The 24,041-nt window shown below is 37.0% G+C and overlaps 1 protein-coding gene across 5 annotated transcripts in view; it reads right to left on the reverse strand.

The window, feature by feature from the left end:
* Positions 1 to 24,041, reverse strand: part of FRYL (FRY-like) — a 271,066-nt gene that overhangs the window by 143,183 nt on the left and 103,842 nt on the right. For 4 of the 5 annotated variants that reach the window (XM_010858903.1, XM_010858901.1, XM_010858902.1 and 1 more), the window contains exon 4: positions 4,356 to 4,555. In XM_010858903.1, coding sequence (XP_010857205.1) covers positions 4,356 to 4,475 — 120 coding nt within the window. In that variant the 5' untranslated portion in view covers positions 4,476 to 4,555. Of the gene's footprint in view, positions 1 to 4,355; positions 4,556 to 22,076; positions 22,097 to 24,041 lie in introns of those variants that run through there. The other variant, XM_010858900.1, reaches the window with a different exon arrangement.

Raw genomic sequence — 24,041 nt, forward strand, 5'->3', positions numbered from 1 at the left:
TTGACTCAAAACCCACACGGCTTTCAACATGGGAGAATTCACACTGGTGGGAACCCCTGGGAACCTGAGTAATGTGGAAACACCTTTGAAAAAGTGGAAGTGTTAGTCACTTAGTTGTGTCCGACTCTTCGTGACCCCATGGACTGTAGCCTGTCAGGATCCTCTGTCCATGGGATTCTCTAAGCAAGAATACTGGAGTGGGTATCCATTCCCTGCTTCAGGGGATCGAACCCAGGTCTCCTGCATTGCAGGCAGATTCTCACTTTAATAATCTCACTTTAAATTACATAGTGGGGGTTTCTGAAATGAACTGTTAAATGAATGAATAAAATATAGTCAGTATCAGTCTATTCTGAAAGAAATATTAGAAGCTCTGGCTAACACAATGATACTGTGCTTTGTCAGAAGGAAAATAAGAGTGCAGGCCGCAGCAGTGTTCTCAAGAATAAGTTCAATTTATATGACAAACTTTTACTAAGAGCCTACCACCAAGGTCAGTGCTGCAGGTACAAGAAGAGAGAGAGACCTGGTTCCTGGTATCAAGTAGCTCACATCCGTAGAGATAAACAGATCTTTAATAAAAGATCTTTTAATGTAAACAATAAACCATAATATGACAATGTCAGAATCTAGGAGTGTGAACAAAATTACTATGGTAAAACACAGATTCATTTAGCTTAAGGAAGGGTCACTATGTTAGAAGGAACACGTGGGAAGCTGGAAGGATGAGTAGAGGTTTAAAAACAGAGGAGTTCAAAGCATTTTAGATCAAGAGAAAAGTAAAAACAAATACATCAGAACAACAGAATATATAGAGGATATTTTTAAGCCAATACTTCTGTCACAGCATACATCAGGATAGGAGAATCAAGAAACATTATACAAACTATAACAAGGCTTTGAAGAGGCTGAAATGACTCCCCCAAGAACTTGAATTTAATACATACGAATGAAAAGGAAGCAAGAATTCTAAAGCAAGAAGGTGATAATACTGATATTTGTGTTGTAGATGAGGGACAGTTTGGTGAGAACAAGGGAAATGGAAAGGTGACGGACTACTACTTGATTGGTGAGAAGGCTAGTGCAATGGTCTAATATGACAGAATCTGACCCTGACGGACTTGATTGGTGAGAACGCTAATGCAATGGTCTAATATGACAGAATCTGACCCTGACGGACTTGATTGGTGAGAAGGCTAATGCAATGGTCTAATATGACAGAATCTGACCCTGACGGACTACTACTTGATTGGGTAGAAGGCTAATGCAATGGTCTAATATGACAGAATCTGACCCTGACGGACTACTACTTGATTGGTTAGAAGGCTAATGCAATGGTCTAATATGACAGAATCTGACCCTGAGCTAGGTCAGTAATACTAGCATTGGTAGAAAAAGGAAAGAGCAAGTTATAAAATTGCTATATTATAGACTCGTTCAAAGTAGGTAATTTCACTCACATTCTTTTAGTTATGTTACTCTCAAGACTTTTAGATTTCAAAATTGAAATTTCTTTAAGACTACAAGACATTTTAGAGCTGTTAGGACCATACTACATCATGCTGTTTATAAAACATTTTATAAAATAGGAAAAGAGCTTTTAAAATGTGCTGTGTACGCTGCAAACTGTCGAAGCCAAGTGATGGGTCTAGATGGGTCTAGATGGGTATAGATTATACTATAATCTCTACTTTTCTATAAGTTTGTATTGAGATATATGAGTAAATAAAGGTGTAATATATTTCAAGTATACAAGATGATAAATACATATATACTCTGAAAGGATTCCCACTATCAAGTTAATTAAAACATCCATCACCTCACATATTCACTTTTTCTTTCTTTCTTTTTTGTTTTTAGTGAGAACACAAATTCGACTTTCTTAGCAACTTTCAGTTAAACAATATAGTATTATCAACTATAATCATCATGCTCCATAAGCCTTTTTTTAATGTATCTTTTAAAAGTGGTTTCCTTTCTGACTGTATGCTATTTAAGTAGGCCAGTAAAGCAATCTAACATGCAATTCACAGACCATGGATGAAGAAAATAACATTTTATAGAGTAAGTACCTTTCTAATTAAACCTTATAAGCACTATTTCATATCTATAAACTCTCGTAATCCTAATTTTTAAAACAGAATTTTATATTATATACATGTTATACATACATTGGTATAAATATAAATATAAATATATATATATATATATACACATTGGCATAAATATTGACGGACAGGGAGGCCTGGTGTGCTGTGATTCATGGGGTCGCAAAGAGTCAGACACGACTGAGTGACTGAACTGAACTGAACTGAATGCAGAAAGCAATCATGAAATGACTAAACTGAATATATTAATAATGAGATGTACAGTTCTGAAATATACATTTTAGTTAATGATCTTTTATGTACTATTATTTCTTAAACCTCAAATACATGATTTCATAGATACTCTCCTCAGAGTAGTGTCCTCTATTTAAAGATCAGAAAGAAACTCGATGCTTGCAGGCACCCCACCCACAGATCATCACAGTATGAGCAGTAAGTCCTACTTAACTAAGAAAATTAAGAACATATATTTCCTTCTTCTTCCCTCCTTTCTTAGGTCATCTTTATTCTCTCCCCTTCCTTTCTTTCTTCCTTCTGAGAAAGGACAGCAGGTTGAGTTAAGCCTAACTCTTTGCTCTGCTGCTTATTGGCTTTGGGCCTCAGACAAGTAACAGACCCTCTGGGTCTCAAAATAGTGGTGCACATCTATCTCTAATTCAGTTATGTAAGGAATAATACATTTCAGCTGTTACATCCTCTACCTCCATCTTCATTATCACCACCCAACTTGTAATCTACCAACATGCTCTTGATTGATCACATATCCGTTCCCTTCAAACCCCGAGAGTTACTTTCTAAAGTTACTTCACCCTGCAGAAACGGTTCTCAGGCTATTTAACTTCTAAGTCCATAACCTGTTTCCCAGTGTTCACTGTACTCTGCGTCTATTATTTGACGATAATAATGCCATTCTGTAGTTTCTTTCCCGTGATGCCATCATCTGCTGTTTTGGCTTCAATCATCACCCTCATGTGGATGATGCCAAAATCTCTGTTTCCTGCAAATTCCCCAAAAGAATTTCCAGCTACCAAATAATTCCACATGGTCTAGATTGCTAGTAGCTCAAGCTTAACATACACAAACATCTTAATCATCCTTACTATCCCAATAAAACTCTAGTTTTCTTTACCGAGGTAAACACACTACCATCTTTTTGAACACTTCAAAAAATCTTTAACCCTTCATGTTCACTCAAAACACCTATTCCATTTTAATTGTGCATCAAGTTCTACTGATTCTGCTTTTGTTATTTATCTCACTTTTTTCCACTGCTAATGCCCTGGTTCAAGACTCTTTTCATTTCAGCCTGGACTTATACAACAGCTAAATAGTCTCCGCCTTTCATCTGTTCTCCTTGTTGTCCCACCACTGTTTATCTATCGTAAAACAGTCATCACAATTCTTTAGAATCCAACCCAAACCTTTGTTCTTGTTCTTTCTCCTTCCTTCTTTCTCATAAGTAGAACTCCTCATGCTTTTAAGTATCCTCATGTACTGTAAATTCAAAGCTGTTTACTTGTTCTAAATTTGGCTATTGTCATATCACCAACTCACAGAATATTTTAGATTTTCTTTAATTTTCTCGTATGTTTTATCTGTCTCAATAACTCCCCTTGGTGAAATCATTTTTGTCCTTTTGTTACCTACAGTAACTCATCTAAGTGTATTCTAGAGTCATTACAGCTTTTTAGATGACCACTTTTTATCATCTATCCCTTTTTTTTTTTTAAAGACATTATTTTTTAGAGTAGTTTTAGGTTCATAGCGAAACTGAGCAGAAGAACAGATTTACTGTTTTCCCCTGTGCCCACACATGCATAGCCCCTACCATTATCAACATGTGGACTAGAGGGGCATATTCATAACTGACACATTCTAATGGTGCAAACTCTACAGACTGCACTGTGGTTCACAACAGGTGTTGTAAATTCTATGGGTTTGGATATCCCTATGATGATGTGTATCACCATTACAGTATCATACAGGACATGTTCACTACCCTAAAAATCCTGTGTCTGCCTATTCATCCCACCTCTACCCCTGCCCAACCTCTGGCAACCACTGATCTTTTACTGTCTCCATAGCTTTGTCTTTTCCAGAATGTCATATAGCTGGAATTATATAGTATATACCCTTTCAGATTGGCTTCCTTTAATATTTTTCAACTATGTTATTTTCTTTGGAAAATCTATAATATAATGGTTAAGGCAAGAAAAGATTTCAGGTTTATAGGTCAGCTCTACTCACCAAGGGTTCAGCCATTACAACTTCAATTTTCTTTTCAGCTTGAACAGCAAATTCTGCAAAGAGGCTCTTGATGACATATTCACCAGGCTTGACATCTGGGTCAATTGTAATGCTTGACATGATGATATTCTTTTTCCCCAAAGTAGAATGAGAGTTGGAAGAAGTGCAATACTTATTCACTTTGCTGACTGGTGCTGAAGCTAAAATAAAAGAAACAAAAGAACTCTACTTTAATAATCAACTCAATTAGGCTAACCATAACCACCTGGTTTAATATGTATCCTGCCCCTCAACTCCAACCAGATCTCCCAATCTGTATTACCAGACTCTATTTTTTCTATTACACTTGTTGCCTTCTAACCAACATAACTATAACTTTATTATATATCATGTTTACTATGTACTATTTATTTATTATGTGGTATTTTTCTCCTCACCCTGCTGCTGTGAATTCTATATGCTCAGAGACTCTCTTTTGTCTTTTTTGGTCACTGATGAATCCCAAGTGCTTAGAACAATGCCTGGTATATACTGGGGATACAATAAATATGTCATGGATGAATGAATGAATTTTAAACAAAGTTGTATGCAATGAAGGAAATATGTGTGAATAAATAAGATGCAAATTAGGTTAAGAAGTTAAAATACACTACTTTGGAGAGAATGCTCTGGAAACACATTTGAAAAAGCGAACTACATTTGAATTCACATCTAAATGATGAAAAAGAGGAAGCAAGGCAAAGCACCAGGAACAGAAAGTACAAAGTTGAGTTGAATGTTTGAAAAACAAAAAAAGGACCAGTGTGGCTGAAGCTCAAGGGATGGAACAGGGGTGGATGTGAGATGAAGTTAGAAGCATTAGTCAGAGACCAAAGTTTTAGAGCTCTATAAGGAAAATGGATGTTACTCTCAATGCAATTAAAATTCAGTGCAAAGTGATGACTTGGAGAGGAAGAGGATCTGGCTTCTCTTTAAAAGATCCCTGGCTCCTCTGGAGAATGAATTAGATGAGGGCAAACGTAGAATCGGGGGAGCCACTACAGAAAATCCAGGTGAGATGATCACAGTTTGGGCTAAGAGGATGGTGATGGCACAGGAGAGAAGGGTCTGTCAGATGTTAGTGGACTTTGCTACTCACAGGAGGGCAAGCAATTAACGATGACTCATAGGACTTTTCTTTGAATCATTCAAAAGAGAGATCAAGATGACATTGTGCCTGGCAAACAGTACATCGAACCAAGTGTGACATAAAGAAAGCACCTGTTCTGTTTTCTTGACACCTGGGCAGCCTACCTGGCTTTTATCTACAGCTTCTCCAGTTGCCTTGATCTTCCTACCTGCTGCATCAAACAGACCTTCCCATTCTCTAACTTCAGCTTGTGACATCCCCTTTGGCCTAGAATATCCATGGAGAAACCTGTAAGAAATGTACTTCTCTACCTTGACCTGATCTCCAGAGACTGTGCTTTCAATATGCTGTCCTAGAAATTACTCCCTCCTTGAAATAGGAAGCAGAACACAATTTTTCAAACACTTTCTGTTCATGTGTGTGTTACATAACCATAGGACAATACATTTAATCTAAAGAAATACATTCCCAACTCCTAAGGAATTGTTCTGTCAACTAAAAAAACAAAAAAACCTACTCTACCAAACATAACATATGTCAAGATATCTAAAGTGACCGTGGTAACATCAAAAGAAAATTCTAGAAAGTAATATAAAATCAGGTGAGGGCAGTCACTTCAGAAAAAAATCATTTGCAAATTTAAAAAATAAGTATTTTTGAAAGACTGAACTTATAAATGCCAAAGAATGGCTTACTTTCATGTCCTATCCATTATCTATGTTTACTCATTTTTGCATAGTACATAGTACATTTTGCATAGTAATCTTACCTCCAATGGTAAGATTACAAATTAGTCATGCATGATGCTTATATTTTCAAAATAATAATAATCAAAAGACTATTATAAACAGTTAATATTGCATAAAAGATAAATATCTTTGTATCACATAAAATTAAAATATATATTGTATTCTAGAACTAAAATCATATAAAAGAGTTCAAAATAAAAATTCACAGTCCTTTGAACACAGTGCATGCCATTTATTTTAAACAATGACGTGTTTGTTTACTCTGTTTCATGATCCAACATTGTATATTGTAAGTGTCACTGTGGGGAAAGAAGATCTTAAATTTAAAAAATGTATTTTGGATCATTAAGAATACTTTATATTTTATATCCACATTATGTTGGATAGATATAGAGAATCATAAAATAGTCAAAAAGGCTACTCAGTTTCTAGAATTTTAATTTACATTTTAGGAATAAAAATGAGGATAAAACATTTTTAAATTTTTGACTTATGGTAGTAGATGCAAAATATATCTTTTCCGGTAATTAAGATTCATAAGGTCATATGAGAGTTACAAAGTTTCTTTGGCTTTAACTTTATAACAAATGTTTTAAACAAGAAGCCTATAATAGATCTTGGCACTTGAACTGTAGACTTTGATGAGGTATAATCTTAATGCATTTTAACTTTTACAGTCTTCTCAAAAAGAAAAACTTTAGTTAATATGATCTCTCAAATAGCTCATCGTTACTATCTTCTACTTCCTAAAAAGCATAAACATAAGTTAAGCATAAATAAATATCCCTAGGTATCATAATTGAATTTTCAAGACATTTGCCAATACAGCCAGAAGTTTTAGGGAAACTTGTATTTATCTTCCAAATAAAGGTCTATCTTCTAAATATCCACATTACATTCTAACATCAAAATACTTCAACTTCAAAGAAAAATCAAATTTTTAGTGTTTAAGAGTTAATCAGTTTTACCTCAAAATGAAATCAGTTAGAAAAAGACCCACACCCGAACTGAAAACTGGACAAAAACGATGAAGAAACAAGCTACAAAAGATAAAACAAGCCAATAACCACAAAAACAATATTTAACTTCACTGATATTTTAAAAATAAATAAAAATTAGATAACTTTTTTTATGTACCAAAATGGTTTCCCCCGATTGTGTATTTCAATATAATGTTCAGCTTGGTTAAGATATGTGAATTTTTCTCACATTCTGCTAATAGTTAAGAAAACGGGATAGTCACTCTAAGCAGGGTTAAGAAGGTTAGTTTCTACATAACTAGATTAACCTGATGTCACCAGATTGCTTGAGTCAAATATTTTATGAAGCTAAATAGTACTATTTCTCTACATGCTATTAAAGTCTTTTGAAAATTTTACATATGTCTACTAGAGAATAATGACATAACTGTTAAGAGTGTAATTCTTAACATAATTTAGGCATTGAATTACAAGTTGTAAAAACCCAATGTCATGTTAAACATCCTTGGAACATAAATCTATTAAACTCTGATAATAAAAAGAATAAAGCAAGACCTGAGTGATTAATATATAAATTAAGATATAAAAATTAAAAGCTAGCCTGTGTACTCTTTCTCATAGATACGTGTGAAAGTCGCTCAGTTGTGTCCTACTCTTTGCGACTCCATGGATATACAGTCCATGGAATTCTCCAGGCCAGAATAGTGGAGAGGGTAGCATTTTCCTTCTCCATTCTCATAGATAAGGCGCAAATAAAAAGTAAATATGGCACTTCGAAAATCATTTATTTATTTATTTTTATGATTGTGCTGGGTCTTTGTTGCTGTGTGCAGGCTTTCTCTAGTTGCAATGCAAGGGCTTCTAATTACAATGGCTTTTTGTTGCAGAGCAGCGGCTCTACGAGCTCAGGCTTCAGTAGCTGTGCTATATGGGCTTAGTTGCTCCAAGGACTGTGGAATCTTCCATGGGACAAGGATCGAACCCATATCCCATGAATTGAAGATTTTCAACCTACTGGACCACCAGTGAAGTTTGCTATTTTTAGATAGCGAGCTCTGTATAACATTGTACTTATCATGTTTCATAGAAAAAAAAAATTTACCTTCTTCATGCTCATAAGTCTCCTATTCCCTTATAGGATTAATTTAAATTTATTGAAGGAGAACAGACATGTGAGAAGAGACACAAAAACCCTAAGTTGAATCATGTTTGACTTCATTACTTTACAGCAGTGGTTCTTGTTGTTTTCTGCCTCCGTTATATTCTTACGTGCAACACTCTATTCAATAACTCCCTCTAAATTCAGTGACTCTCAGTGATTGAGCTGCCCTAAAAAAGATGAGTAGGGGTGAGTAGATGTAGTTTTAAAAGACCCCAGTGGAGTCCATGAAAACTGAGCGCAGCACCCTCACCCCCAAGGCCAGGTCTTTAGACATAAAAATTACTAGTCTTTGGTCATAATCTTATACATACATATTTATGTAGAGATTTATATAATACAGAAAAGTAACAAAATACCACACAATTTCTTATTATAATAATGATTATTCACTTATATTGGTTAATAATAAACATGTTGATGATGACCTAAGAAAGAAAAGGTATAAGGTAAATGGCCTTTTGAATAAGACCAAAAGTCAAACATAACTATTTTAAAAGACAAAAGCAAAACTCTTAGTTTAAAAATCAAGCCTCTCCCAGCAAGATATTTTGTGGCTATCAACAAACTGAATGAAATTTACACGCAGAGGCAAATAACTCAGAATAGCCAAAGCAATATTGAAGAAGAACAAAGTTGGAGGACTGACAGTACTCAACTTCAAGACTTATTTTAATGCTACCGTGAACAAGACAGTGTGCTACTAATGAAGAATACATGACGACATCAAGAGGACAGAATAGAGAGCCGAGAACAGGCTCACACAGAGTCAACTGAAACTGATCTCTGACAAAGGCGCAAATGCAATCAGTGGAAAACGGAGAATTTTCAGCAAATGGTATTGGGATAACTAGACATTTGCATACTACAAAAATAAATAGATCTAGACACAGAACCTACATCTTTTACAAAAACTAACTCAAAATGGATCACAGATCTAAATGTGAAATGCAAAACAATAAAATTCCTAGACTATAAGGAGAAAATCTAACAGTTCTTGGGTTTGGTGATGACTTTACAGATACAACACTAAAAGTAAGACCCATGAAAGAAAAATTGATAAACTGAAGCTTTATTAAATTAACTTCAGCTCTGCAAAAGATATTGTTAAGAGGATGAAAATACACAGACTGGGAGAAAACCTTTGCAAAACACGTATCTGGCATCCAAAATATATAACAATTCTTAAAATGCAATAAGAAGATAAACTATCCAGTTTTAAAACAGACAAAACATCTGAACAGACTGCTCACCAAAGACATACAGATGACAAGTAACCATATGAAAAGATGCTCCATATCGTACATCTTCAGAGTAATGCAAATTAAGACAACGATGAGATACCACTCTGGATGAAAAATGTCACCTGCTCTATCAGTAAACAAAGGAAGTTGTAGTTATGAAGCCATCAGCCACTGCAGAGCCCTCAGGTGTGCACTCTGAGGAGATTCAGGATGGAGAAAAACAGGATACTGGCCCTAGATAATTAAGGTACATATCAAAGGAATGATTTCAATAAGCCCAAATGCTTCCATCTTCCCATACATAGAAAAGTGCTAAGTTCATTAACTTCAGATGTCTGCTTTTCTTTAATTAACAGCAAACTTTTGATGTTCAGATTACCTGGCTTTTTGTTGTAAAAACTCTAATATATATCCTGACTCCTCCTTTACCTCTTAGAAGCAGTTCTTCAAAGCTATCTGAGAATCTGCCTCCCAGACCTAAGTCCTCAGCAAGTCTGCCAAATAAAACACAATTCTCAGTTTTTAGGCTGCACTTTTTTTCTTTTTTCAGTCAACAGCACTACACACCCATCATAGTGATCAAAATCCACAACGGTGACAACAACAAATGAGCCTGTGGGACAACAGGGACTCTCTGTCATCACTGGTGAGAATGTAAAAGGGAAGACAGTTTGAAGGATCCTCACAAAATTATATTCTTATCAGAGAACACAGCAACTGTGTTCTTTTGTATTTACCCAAAGGAGTTGAAAATATATATACACAAAAACCTGCATGCAAATGGTTGCAGTTGCTTTATTCCTAACTGTCAAAACTTGGAAGCAACCAAGATGTCCTTCAGTAGGTGAATGGATAAGCAAACTGTGGTACATCCAGACAATGGAATATTGTTTAGTGCTAAAATGAAATGAATTACATAGCCATGAAAAGATGTGGAGGAAACTTAAATGCATGTCACTAAGTGAAAGAGGCCAATCTGAAAAGGCTACATGAAAAGGCTATATTCCAACTGTATGATTCCAACTATTTGACATTCTAGAAAAGGCAAGACTATGGAGACAACTTAGATGAGTGACTGCCAGGGGTTAGAGGGAGGGCAGGATAAATCGGTGGAACACAGAAGATTTTTAGGGGCATGGTACTATTCTATATGATACTGCAATGCTGGACACATGTCATTATAAATTGTCAAAGCCCATATAAAGCACAACACCAAGACTGAAGTTGTAAACTACGGGCTTTGGGTGATTATGATGTGTCCCTGTAGGTCCATCAATTTTAACAAACGTATCACATTAATGTAAAGTGTCAACAGGGCCCTCCCTGCTCTTCCCAAATGGGCAGAGCAGGGAGGGCAGGAGAAAGAGGTACGTGGGAACTCTCTGTACTTTCTGCTCAAATTTCTATAAACCTGAAACTGCTCTTTATAAAAAAGTCTATTAATTTTTCAGAAAAGAAAGAAAGGCCTATTCTATTCCTGTCAGCTAGAACCAAAGGTGCCTGGGAAGAGCCACAATAAACAACAGCCCAAGCCAAAGCTTAAAACAATAATGTATTGGATTAAGCTAAGAGGAAAAAAGAAAACAGTTTTAAGTCAATTAAAATAAAACATCAAAAACACACATCAGGTTACATGGTAGATAAATTGAACATAGAGACAAAGGTAGTAGAATCAGTATTAGGGAATAAATGAAAATTTCAACTTTTGGGGAGACCAGTTGGATTCATGTATCTTTCTACCAACTATCCAAAGCAAAACTGTACATTTGAAAGCAATTATTTCTGAAGAGGAAAAAAGAAAATATAAATAATGTGCATGTTGAACATGTTAAGAGATAAATTATGAAAATATCATATGATGGCTTCAGTGCACAAACACAATTTGCTGCATAATGCAAGGAAAGTGATCGTGTTAGTCACTCAGTCGTGTCCAACTCTTTGTGACCCCATGAACTGTAAGCCGTCAGGCTCCTCTGCTCATGGAATTCCAGGCAAGAATACTGGAGTGGGTTGCCATTTCCTTCTCCAGGGGATCTTCCTAACCCAGGGACCGAACCTCAGTCTCCTACATTGCAGGCAGATTCTTTACCATCTGAGCCACAAGGGAAATCCACTTAGCCAAAGGCAAGGAACGTATACCTCAAAATTCCTTCATAAATTTAAGAACCTCATACCAGACACTATTCGCTGATGATTTTGGATACATTATTTAATATTTATTAAGACAGTTTGCATAGTATCTTATTTTATGCTAACAAACCAAATCTTATTTCAAGTGATAAGCTGGTAAATGGCCCTCTTTAAAAAAAGAAAAAGTCCTGATTTGTAGCATTTGCTAATTTCCATTGTTCCATCACTCCCATTATGGATGATTTCAAGCCATCAATAATTTAACAACCAGCTGGTAAAATTCCTGGAAGGAACTAGATCCAAAACATCACATCAAGTTATTGTTCATGTACAACAAGGAAACTGCCTTCTAATTAAAGTTGATTGTCCCATTTGAATGGAATGTGGACTTCAGTCCTCAGTTTAAGAACTTTCAGATCAGTGGCTTTATGTCCTCCAAAACTGCCAGATTTTGATATATCCATTTTTCCTCCTTAAAAGTCTGTATTATTAACGTAATATTTGCTTAGAATAACTATCCCAAGTCAAATATTGTTGCATCTTCAAATTCATTTACATAAAACAGGCTAAAAAAGAAGAAGTATTCCCATTTTGATCAGACATATATTTACCACTATTTTCTTTTAACTCTCTTTTAGTCTCATTTACTCCATTTAAACCTGTCCAACTGGAATTTATTTGCGGTGTTACACAATAAAGATTTTAAAGTTTTTCATTAACATTTAATTGGTTCTTCTCAGTATGTTTACTAAAATTTTGTCCCTGATTTTCACTATCATAAACTAAATTCATACTCAAATATGCTTTCTAGTTTGCTCATCAACAATCAGTTTTGTTTCAGTACCATTCTCTTCATTACTGTAGCTTTATAATAGGTTTTATTATCTGTTGGAAACAAATACTCCTGGTTTACACATTATCTTCAGGAATTTCTCATTTATTGTCATTTACTTATACTTCCAAGTTTATACAAACCTTCACAAAATAATTAGAAGAAAACTGACACCTTAATTAACTTCTTATCTAGAACCTGGCATACCCTTACTAATTTGTCTTCTTTCATGAACCCAAAGAAAAATGTCTATTTTCCTTCATAGGAGAAACTCTCCAATTCTTCTGTTTCTAAATACTTTGTCTATTCTGTGTAAATGAAATTATTTTTCCTCACCACTCAATCCAAAGATTTTGCTTCTGGATGAATTTCAATGGATAGAAAAAATAAAACTTTTGCTTGTTCTTTGGACAGCTGTTCATAAAATGTTTATTTATCCTAGGCTAAACTATTCCCATCGAAAACAATTTCTAAACATAGAAGTTCCTATGACATCCTTGGCACATTTCCAACTTTTTTTTTTTTACTTTAAATCTACCACAGTAATATTGTTTACTATAAAGATGAAGAAAAAACGACCGATCATCTAAATAATCCATTACTCACTCAGCCAGAGTCTCCCTGTGGTTATTATTTTTGAACCTTCAGAATCTTGGCTAGGAAACTATTCTATAAATTTAGTAATAACGTGGTATTTTAAAAATATGTATGGATCTAAGAGTCAGAAGATGAGAGCCCTAGACTTGATTTGGCTACTGAGTGTCATTATAACCTTGGTCAAAATATTGAAGCTCTCTAAGCTTTGTTCCCCCTCCAAAAATGAATGAATGAGTTTTAGCTCAACTGTGGGTATGGTATCAGAAGCAACAAAAAAAGTTGTTTTCATTTTTGTTCTCCATTCTTCTGCCCATAAAAATTTTTTACTGCCAATGAAAAACCCACTGTGGCAAACCCTCCTCTGGCCAGACATAAGCTTGGGCACCACCACAGCACAGCCGTAAAGTAAAAATATTGGGTTGGCCAAAAAGTTCATTCAGCTCATAGAAAAACCCAAGCAAACTTTCTGCTAACCTAATGTATATGAATACCAGAATCCTACAGTAAACATACCCAGGTGTTTCATCCAGTAAACGTACCCAGACCCAGGGAGAGAGAAATAACTACATATGGCTGTGTACCCGTTTTTCTTCAACTTACAAGAAAGCGAGCAGAATCTAAACAGTTGGGCTGAGTTCTCTATACCCTTGAGGCTGATAAGATGTAAAGAGACCAAGAAAAAACAGACTTTCTCTTAATATTTTAACTGGTTGCTAACTAAGAAAGGCTCACGGAGCCTGCATTTCCTTCCATCACTCTTGGGATTACACTTTAAAACAGTCATATAGCTGTATGGCCCACACACTTAAATTAGCTGACAAAGAAATTTACTGGTATCCAGCAGAGACAAAAGGAACAAAATATTTACCATACACCAGCAGAAAATATCATTGTAGATTTCAAAACACCAAATCTATTTCAATTAAAACAGAAACTAAACAAAGATGCTGATTCTTGCCTTACCATTCACTACTGTTTTAAAGTTTACAGGATAATAAGTAAATGCAATAACATAATAAAATGAAATAATTATTATAAATATTGAGAAAGAAGATATGAAATTTATTAACTAGCAATTATCACGTAGAAATGAAAATAGATAAAAACTTACTCACATATATAAAATACATAGGTATAAATTTAATAAAGAAGCATAGAACTTACATAGAGGAAACGACAAGAACTTCTTAAAGAACATAAAAAGAAGACCTGAACAAAGATAAGGACAAACTTACAGATAAAAGCATTTGTTCTTTTAAGTGCCAATTCCCAGAAAATACGTTAATTAGTACAATTCCAATTAAGATTTCAGTACAACTTTATTTAGGTTGCATTAGAGAAAATTATCTTAGAGTATACTAGATGGTGAAGGACAGGGAAGCCTGGTATGCTGCATTCCATGGGGTCACAAAGAGACACAACTGAGCAATTGAACAATCCTAGGAGGAAGGCTCCCTAGGTGGCGCTAGCGGTAAAGAACCTGATTGCTAATGCAGGAGACATGCTGCTGCTGCTGCTAAGTAGCTTCAGTCATGTCCGACTCTGTGCAACCCCATAGACCGCAGCCCACCAGACTCCACTGTCCCTGGGATTCTCCAGGCAAGCGTACTGGAGTGGGCTGCCATTTCCTTCTCCAATACATCCATGCACGCTAAGTTGCTCCAGTCGTGTCCAGCTCTGTGCGACCCTATGGACAGCAGCCCACCAGGCTCCTCCATCCACAGGATTCTCCAGGCAATACTGGAGTGGGTTGCTATTTCCTTCCTCATAATGAGATGCAATGCAGTTTCAATCCCTGTGTTGGGAAGATGGCCTGGAAGAGGGCGTGGCAACCCACTCCAGTAGTCATGCCTGGAGAATCTCATGGACAGAGGAGCCTGGTGGGCTACAGTCCACAGGGTCACAGAGTTGGACACGACTGAAACGACTTAGCACGCATGCACATACTAAAAAAAAAAAAAAGCATTTAAAAATAATACAAACACTATTGTCTAAATCAAAAGATAACTATAATCAGAACAGACTATAACTATAATCAGAATATAACTATTATCAAAATATAGTATAAAATGTATAACATCACTAATCACCAGAGAAATGCAAATTAAAATCACAGTGAGATTATCATCTCACACCTGTTAAAATGGCTATCATCAAAAAGACCACAAGTAACAAATGTTGTCAAGGATTGTGGAAAAAAGGAAACCCCTTGTATACTATTGATGGGAATGTAAATCGGTGCTGCCACTGTGGAAAACAACACAGAGGTTTCTCAAAAAACTAAAAACAGAACTACCATATATACCAACTGGGTATATTTTCAAAATAAAGCAAAAATACAAATTCAAAAAGATACATGCACCTCAGTGTTCTCAGCAGCATTAATAACAATTGCCAAGATGTGGAAGCAGCCTAAGTGTCCATCAACAGATGCAGGGATAAAGAAGATGTGGCGTGTATGTATGTATGTGTATGTGGAATACTATTTAACCTTAAAAAAGAATGAAATTTTGCATTTGTAACAACATGGATGGACCTGGAGGACATAATGCTAAGTGAAGCGAGCCAGACAGAGGAAGACAAATACTGAATAACATAAGTTATACGTGGTATCTAAAATACAACTAACTAACTAATGAAAAAGAAGCAGACTCATAGAGAACTAGTGATTTTCAATGGGGCAGGGAAGAGGAGAGGAGTAATACAGTGGCAGGGGATTAAGAAGTAAAAACTACTATGTATAAATAAATTACAAGGATACACTGTACAACACAGGGAATATACCCAATATAGTATAACTATAAATACAGTCAACCTTTAAAAATTGTGAATCACTATACTGTATACCTGTAACTTATGTAATATTGTACATCAAATATACTTAAATTTTAAAAAACTTAGTAAAATAGGTAAAATATATCTGTCTACATATAAATAATTATATCAGAATGTTATGCAAAAGTAATCAACTCAGTGAATATTAAATGTACATAAACCAGATTAATATAAAAGATTGGAGAACCTTGCCAAAATTTCAGAAAAAGAATTCAACATAGCAAAGGTAGAAGAAAAGGGGGATTTATTTAGTAATAATTTTAGAATATCTTGCTACTCATTTGCAGAAAAATAAATATAATATATTCAAAGACCAAATTCCAGATGGATATGAAGTAAAAATGTTTTAAAGTCTTAGAAAAGAATTCAAAGTCAACATGCGTAATCCAGGAAAGAGGAGACCTTTAGTGAAGATAGAAGGCCCAAAATTATTTAAAAAGAATGCCTTTGACCAAAGAAAATTTTTAAATATTTATAAGGAAATGATACTGTAAACAAGAAAGGACAAAAGTTGGGGGGAAAGTAGAATGTAGATGACAGAAAATATAAAATATTCAAATTTACAAGAGAAAGACAACGCAATGGAGAAAAAATGGCAAAAGATATAATTAGACAATTCTCATAAGAACCAATCTAAAAAGACAACAAACATATGAAAAAAATATTCAGACTTTGTACTGGCCAGAAAATGAAAATTAAACTTGCAGTGAGCTTTCACTTTATACACAAATATTAAATTTGTGGCAAATATTCAAAAGAATAATTGGATGTATAGCTGAAAAGGTACAAGGAAATTAACACAACTCATTGCTGATGGAAAAGTCCTGTTCAACAGTCAAGTAGGGTAGACAAAGGATGAGTGTTCTGGCCCCTATAGCAGAGCCTGGGCAGATAATAAATTTCTTTGATCTTTAGGCTCTCCATCCAACTTCCTGATTACAGTTTAACTTTGTATGACCTACCCCACAAGCAGAGCAAAGAACGGTCGGTCTGCCAGCTCCAGCATTAATGTTCTTTCACTTGGCATATTTCTCACTGTGAATTAGTAAATTGGCACACGTAAAAGCTTGTCTCTGTCAGAAGACTGTTTATAAAAATTCTGCCCCTTGAGAAAGATTTCACATCCACTCTCAGCATTCTGGCAGAGTCAGGATTTCCTGACCTGATGGTGGTCTTTGCTGGCCTTCTCTGGCAATTCCTTAAATCAGAATCAAACTCTCTGGAGGGAGACCCAGGCATCTGTATGTTTCTGAAAACTCCCCAGCGTGACTCTCTTTTGCTGTGCTTAGTTGCTCAGTCGTGTCCAATTCTTTGCGACTCCATGGACTGTAACCCACCAGGTTCTTCTGTCCATGGGGATTCTCCAGGCGAGAATACTGGAGTGGGTTGCCATGCACTCCTCCAGGGAATCTTCCTGACCCAGGGATCAAACCTGTGTCTCCTACATTGCAGGCAGATTCTTTACCGGCTGAACCATCGAGGAAGTAGCCAGGGTGAAAACCACTGCCTTTCACTATTCTTCCAAAGCAGAACATTGGTTCCACACAATGATTTTATTTAAAACTAATTTTGATGATAAAAAGTTTCAAAAACACCATAAACAAGGAAACCTACTTATATAATATCACAAACAACATCCATCAGAGTTAGATGAATGCATGTCAGGGACAGAGCTCTAGGGAGCAGAGTAAAGGATCATTTATAGGATAAATAAAAAATCTAATTTTAAAAAGTTATGTATAATTCTCTCAATTCATACTAGAAATCTTAAACTGATTTTTCTCTCAGGCTTTCAGTCTCTTCACTTTACTCACTATCGATGACCTAAACCACATATCTCGGTCGCCAATCAATCTTTGCCTTTCATTATCTGTTATTTCAAAGAATAAAGTTTCAGTGATATAAACTTAAAGAGTTATCACTGATTTCTCCCTGTGCCCTATATTTCATATCTAGTCTAGCCATCAAATACCATTACCAAAAAGTAATCCCCACTTCCTTTTTCTGCATAGCTGAACTTTCTGCATAACTGAATTTTTAAGTTCAGGTCCTAATAACAGTCTACGTAAACTCGTTAAAAGTCTTCCTTCACAGTCATCCCCTGCCTCTCAGCTGATGAAATATCAACTTCACATAGCAGCCAAAGGGACTACTTCATATTTGAACCATGTGTGTGTGCCTGCCTTCTAAGTCACTTCAGTCGTGTCCGACTCTTTAAGATCCTGTGGACTGTAGCCCACCAGGCTCCTCTGTCCATGGGATTCTGCAGGCAACAATACTAGAGTGGGTTGCCATGCCCTCCTCCAGGGGATCCTCCCCAACCAGGTATTGAACCCACATCTGTTATGTCTCTTGCACTGGGAGGTAGGTTCTTTAACACCAGCACCTCCTAGGAACCCCATATTTGAACCATACTAGCACGTGAGTCTGAGTGAAATCCGGGAGTTGGTGATGGACAGGGAGGCCTGGCATGCTGCGATTCATGGGGTCGCAAAGAGTCAGACATGACTGAGTGACTGAACTGAACTGAACTGAGGCCTTTATATTGGAGAAGGAAATGGCAACCCACTCCAGTATTCTTTCCTGGAAAACACCATGGATGGAGGAGCCTGGCAGGCTGCAGTCCATGGGATAACAGTCAGACATGACTGAGCGACTGAGCAGAGGCCTTTATATATGGAGACCCTGGTAGCTCAGACAGTAAAGAATCTGCCTGTAATGCAGGAGACCTGAGTTCGATCCCTAGGTTGGAAAGATCCCCTGGAGCAAGGAATGGCAACCCACTCCAGTACTCTTGCCTGGAAAATCCCAGGACAGAGGAGTCTGGTAGGCTACAGTCCATGGGGTGGCAAAGAGTTGGACACAACTGAGCAATTAACACTTTAAACAACACAAGGGCCCTTATATGAGCTTCGCTGGTAACTCAGAGGTAAAGAATTTGCCTACAATGCAGGAGACTGCAAGAGACGTGGGTTCGATCCCTGGATTGGGATTCAGTATTCTTGCCGGGAAAATCCCATGGACATAGGAGCCTGGCAGGCTTCGGTCCATGGGGTCACAAAGAATTGGACACAACTGAAGCGACTGAGAACACACGCACACAGGTCCTTATATATCAAACATCGCAATGCAGGGCCTCTGTACTCTGCAAAAAAATGCACCACTAACCTTACTTTCAAGAATATTACTAAAGCCATTTTACTGGAGTCATCGTTTTCTTTTCTTCCACAGTCTCCCTACAATAAGAATGGTTCAAAACTTTATGTGAATTTTCTTCATCTTTTTTTTTTAGAACAATTTTTTAAAGAGCAGTTTTTAGGCTCACAGCTAAATTGAGAGGAAGGTACAGAGACAACCCATATACTTCCTGCTCCCACACATGCATCCTTCCCCCATAATCTACATCCGTTAGTACACTTGCTGCAGTTTATGAGACTACATCGTTATCACCCAGAGTCTACATTAGGGTTCACTCTTTATGTTGTACACTCCGTAGGTTTGAACAAACGTACCCCGTATGGAACAACTGACTGGTTCAAGCTTGAGAAAGGAGCACAACAGGGCTGTTTGCTCTCACCCTGTTTTGCAAATGCTAAGCACATCATGAGAAATGAGAAATGCTGGGCTGGATGAGTTACAAGTTGGAATCAAGATAAGCAGGAGAAACATCAACAACCTCAGATATGCGGATGATACCACCCTAATGGCAGAAAGCAAAGAGAAACTTAAGAGCTTCTTTTAGGAGGAGAGTGAAAGAGCTGGCTTAAAACTAAATATTAGAAAAACCAAGATCATGGCATCTGACCCCATTACTTCCTGGCAAATAGAACAGGAAACGGTGGAAGTAGTAACAGATTTCCTCTTCTTGGGCTCTGAAATCACTGCGGATGGTGACTCCAGCCATGAAATCAGAAGACGATTGCTTCTTGGCAGAAAAGTGATGACAAACCTCGTCAGTGTGTTGAAAAGCAGAGACATTACTCTCCCGACAAAGGTCTGTATAGTCAAAGCTATGGTCTTCCCAGTGGTCACATATGGTTGTGAGAGTTGGACCGTAAAGAAGGCAGAGCGTCAAAGAACTGATGCCTTTGAGCTGTGGTGCTGGAGAAGACTCCAAAGAGTCCCTTGGACAGCAAGGAGATCAAAACAGTCAATCTTAAGGAAGAGCAACCCTGAATACTAGCTGAAAGGACTGATGCTGAAGCTCCAGTATTTTGGTCATATGATGCGAACAGCCAACTTACTAGAAATGTCCCTGATGCTGGGAAAGATTGAGGGTAGAAGAAGAGGGTGTCAGAGGATGAGATGGTTGGATGGCATCACTGATGCAATGGACATGAACTTGGGCAAACTTCAGGAGATGGTGAAGGACAGGGAAGCCTGGCATGCTGTAGTACGTATGGTTGCAAAAAGTCGGACAAGACTGGGCCACTGAATAACAATATCCATCATTATAGTATCATACAGAGTAGTTTATTTTCCCTAAAAATCCTCTGTGCACCACCTACTCATCCCTCCCTCTCCCAATCCCCAGCAATCACTCTTCTTACTGTCCCCATAATTTTGGCCTCTTCTAGAATGTCATACAGTATGTAGCCTTTTCAGACTGGCTTCTTTCACTTAGTAATATGCAATTATGTTTCCTCCATGTCTTTTCATGGTTTGATAGCTCATTTCATTTTAGCACTGGATAATGTTTCATAGTCTGGATGTACCACAGTTTATTTATGCATTTATCTACTCAAGGACATCTTGGATGCTTCTAATTTTCGGCCATTATGACTAAAGCTGCTATAAACATCAGTGAAGCTTATTTTAAACAACAAAGATCCACTGAATACATCTAATGTAAATCTCTTATTTGTTATTATGTTATCAGTTCAGTTCAGTTCAGTCGCTCAGTCGTGTCCAACTCTTTGCGACTCCATGAATCGAAGCACGCCAGGCCTCCCTGTCCATCACCAACTCCTGGAGTTCACTCAAACTCACGTTATACTGTTACTATATTGCATGTTAATGGATATTAATAGAGTCTTCAATTTTTGAATGCCTTTGCTAACTAGGTAATTTATGTTCTCTTTGACCAATGAATATATCTCTGAAATCAATGTCAATGAGAACATAAATTATGCTACCAAATTCATTTTATAAAACCCTAGTTAAAAACTTCCTTGACCTTTCATATTTAACCCAAGACCTATCGTTCTTAGTCTTAAATAGGTCCCATACCCATGATTAAGTGAGCTAATATTTTGTAAAGCATTTAGAAGAGTACCCACCAACCCACCCACACGGGAGGCATTACATACACGCTTGCTAAGGAAATAACATTTATTTATTCCACCTTCCTCTAGTGTCTGATCTACTGCGGTAGTAACCTAATGGCACCCTACTCCAGTACTCTCGCCTGGGAAATCCCATGGACGGAGGAGCCTGGTAGGCTCCAGCCCATGAGGTCGCTAAGAGTCGGACACGACTGAGTGTGAACTTTCACTTTTCACTTTCATGCATTAGAGAAGGAAATGGCAACCCACTCCAGTGTTCTTGCCTGGAGAATACCAGGGACGGGGGAACCTGGCGGGCTGCCGTCTATGGGGTCGCACAGACTTGGACATGACTGATGCGACTTAGCAGCAGCAGCAGCAGCAGTAACCTAATGCAGCTTCCTATACATGCTGCATCCCTCTCTCATCCCCTTTTTTGTCCCCAACCCATGAAAAATGGAACTCTGATGAAATCACCTGAACCACTGTCACGAAGTCCATCAATGGCTCCCCCTCCGTTTTAGGTTTAAGATCAAAATATATGAGAAGGTCTTTAGGATATGTGGTCTGGCCTCTGACAACCTTTCTAGGTCATTCCCATCACTCTCCCCCATCCCTCAGCTCCAGTCAAACTGCTGTATTTCCTCCTACTCCCAGCACATCATATTCCTTCTACCCAGCTACTGCCCCCTGAAACTGTCAACTATTTCTTCCTTCACATTTCACTCAAGTCTCACTGTGTGTGTGTGCTGAGGTGCTCAGTCGTGTCCAAATCTTTGCAACCCGATGGATTGTAGCTCACCAGGCTCCTCTGTCCATGGGATTTCCCAGACAAAAACACTGGAGTCGGTTGCCATGTCCTCTTCCAGAAGATCTTTTTGACCCAGGGGTTAAGCCTGCATCTCTTGCGTCTCTGGTATTGGCAAGCAGATTCTTTACCATAGTGCCATCTGGAAAAAGTCTCACTAGATCAGGGAAATTTTAAAATTGAAATATGAAGGATTAGAAGAAGTTAGTTGGATTAAAACATCTGGGTGTATATGTATGCGTGTTTGTTTTTTTGTAGGGGGAGTGTCTTAGTGCACCTTAACTTGTCTGTGCCCCTATCTACTCTTTTGTAAAAGCATCAGTTTTTAACAGATGAATGGACAATTAAAATATGGTATATTCATACAATGGGATATTATTCAGCCATGAAAATAATCAAGTACCAATATATCCTACAAATGGATGAACCTTCACTTCAGTTCAGTCGCTCAGTCGTGTCCGACTCTTCGCGACCCCGTGAATCGGAGCACGCCAGGCCTCTCTGTCCATCACTAACTCCCAGAGTGCACCCAAACTCATGTCCATCAAGTTGGTGATGCCATCCAGCCATCTCATCCTCTGTCGTCCCCTTCTCCTCCTGCCCTCAATCCCTCCAGCATCAAAGTCTTTTCCAATGAGTCAACTCTTCACATGAGGTGGCCAAAGTATTGGAGTTTCAGCTTCAGCATCAGTCCTTCCAAAGAACACCCAGGACTGATCTCCTTTAGAATGGACTGGTTGGATCTCCTTGCAGTCCAAGGGACTCTCAAGAGTCTTCTCCAACACCACAGTTCAAAGGCATCAATTCTTCGGCGCTCAGCTTTCTTCACAGTCTAACCCTCACATCCATACATGTCCCCTGGAAAAGCCATAGCCTTGACTGGACAGACTTTTGTTGGCAAAGTAATGTCTCTGCTTTTTAATATGCTATCTAGGTTGGTCATAACTTTCCTTGGATGGTCATAATATTTCCAAGGATGAACCTTGGAAATATGGTAAGTGAAAGAAGTCACAAAAGAACATCTATAGCATGATTCCATGTATGTGAAAGGTCCAGAAGAGGCAAATCTGTACAAACAGAAGTCAGAAGACTTTACCAGAAGTTATGAATATGTGGTTTCCTTTTGAGGTGATAAAAATGTTCAACAATTAGAAAGTAATAATTGTTATACATACAATTCTGTGAATACACTAAATACTATGAAATTATATACTTTAAAAGGATGAATTTTATGGTATGTGAATTATATCACAATAAAGCTGCTTTTTTTAAAAAAGCAATAACAGCTTTTCTCAGATTATAAGGATTATAAGAGATTTAAAGTATGTGTATGTTATTGAACACACACACGCATTTACACAATTATACTATGCACTTAACACATTCCAGACCCATAAGTACTTCAATAAATGGTACATATTATTTTGAGGAAATAACACAGGTTTTAACTGAAATTAGATGAATGCATAATTGTGCTTTTAGGATTTGATTTTTACTATTTTTGCAATCCAAGAAAAACATCTGGACATTAAAAACACTGCTTATGAATTTTTACATTGTGTAAAAATCTAAGTAAATTATGCAAATCTAATTTTTTAACATACTTTATCTTACTCACATTTTAATTTATAAAACTGTGGTTAAATAAGTCCATTTATTTCTTCTATGTCTGTGATAAAAACTGAATTCTTTGAAACACTGTCACAAAATTATGAAAGTAAATTCTATAAATTAATATATTTACAAGAGGCAGTATATTGATAATAACTGTATCTGTTACCTTACACTGCAGATATATAACTAAATAGATCTTAGTACTAATTCTTGCCTTGTCTTATCAATTTTAGAGAGCTAAGCTAATCTTTAAAATGATAACATCCTCACTACACTGCTGGTTTAACAGAATGTTCCTGATTCAGTTTTTAAAAGAAGTAATGCCTAAAACTGTTGGCACAAAGA

This window comes from Bison bison, unplaced genomic scaffold, assembly GCF_000754665.1.
Source record: "Bison bison bison isolate TAMUID 2011002044 unplaced genomic scaffold, Bison_UMD1.0 scf7180017864451, whole genome shotgun sequence".
Taxonomy (NCBI): domain Eukaryota; kingdom Metazoa; phylum Chordata; class Mammalia; order Artiodactyla; family Bovidae; genus Bison; species Bison bison.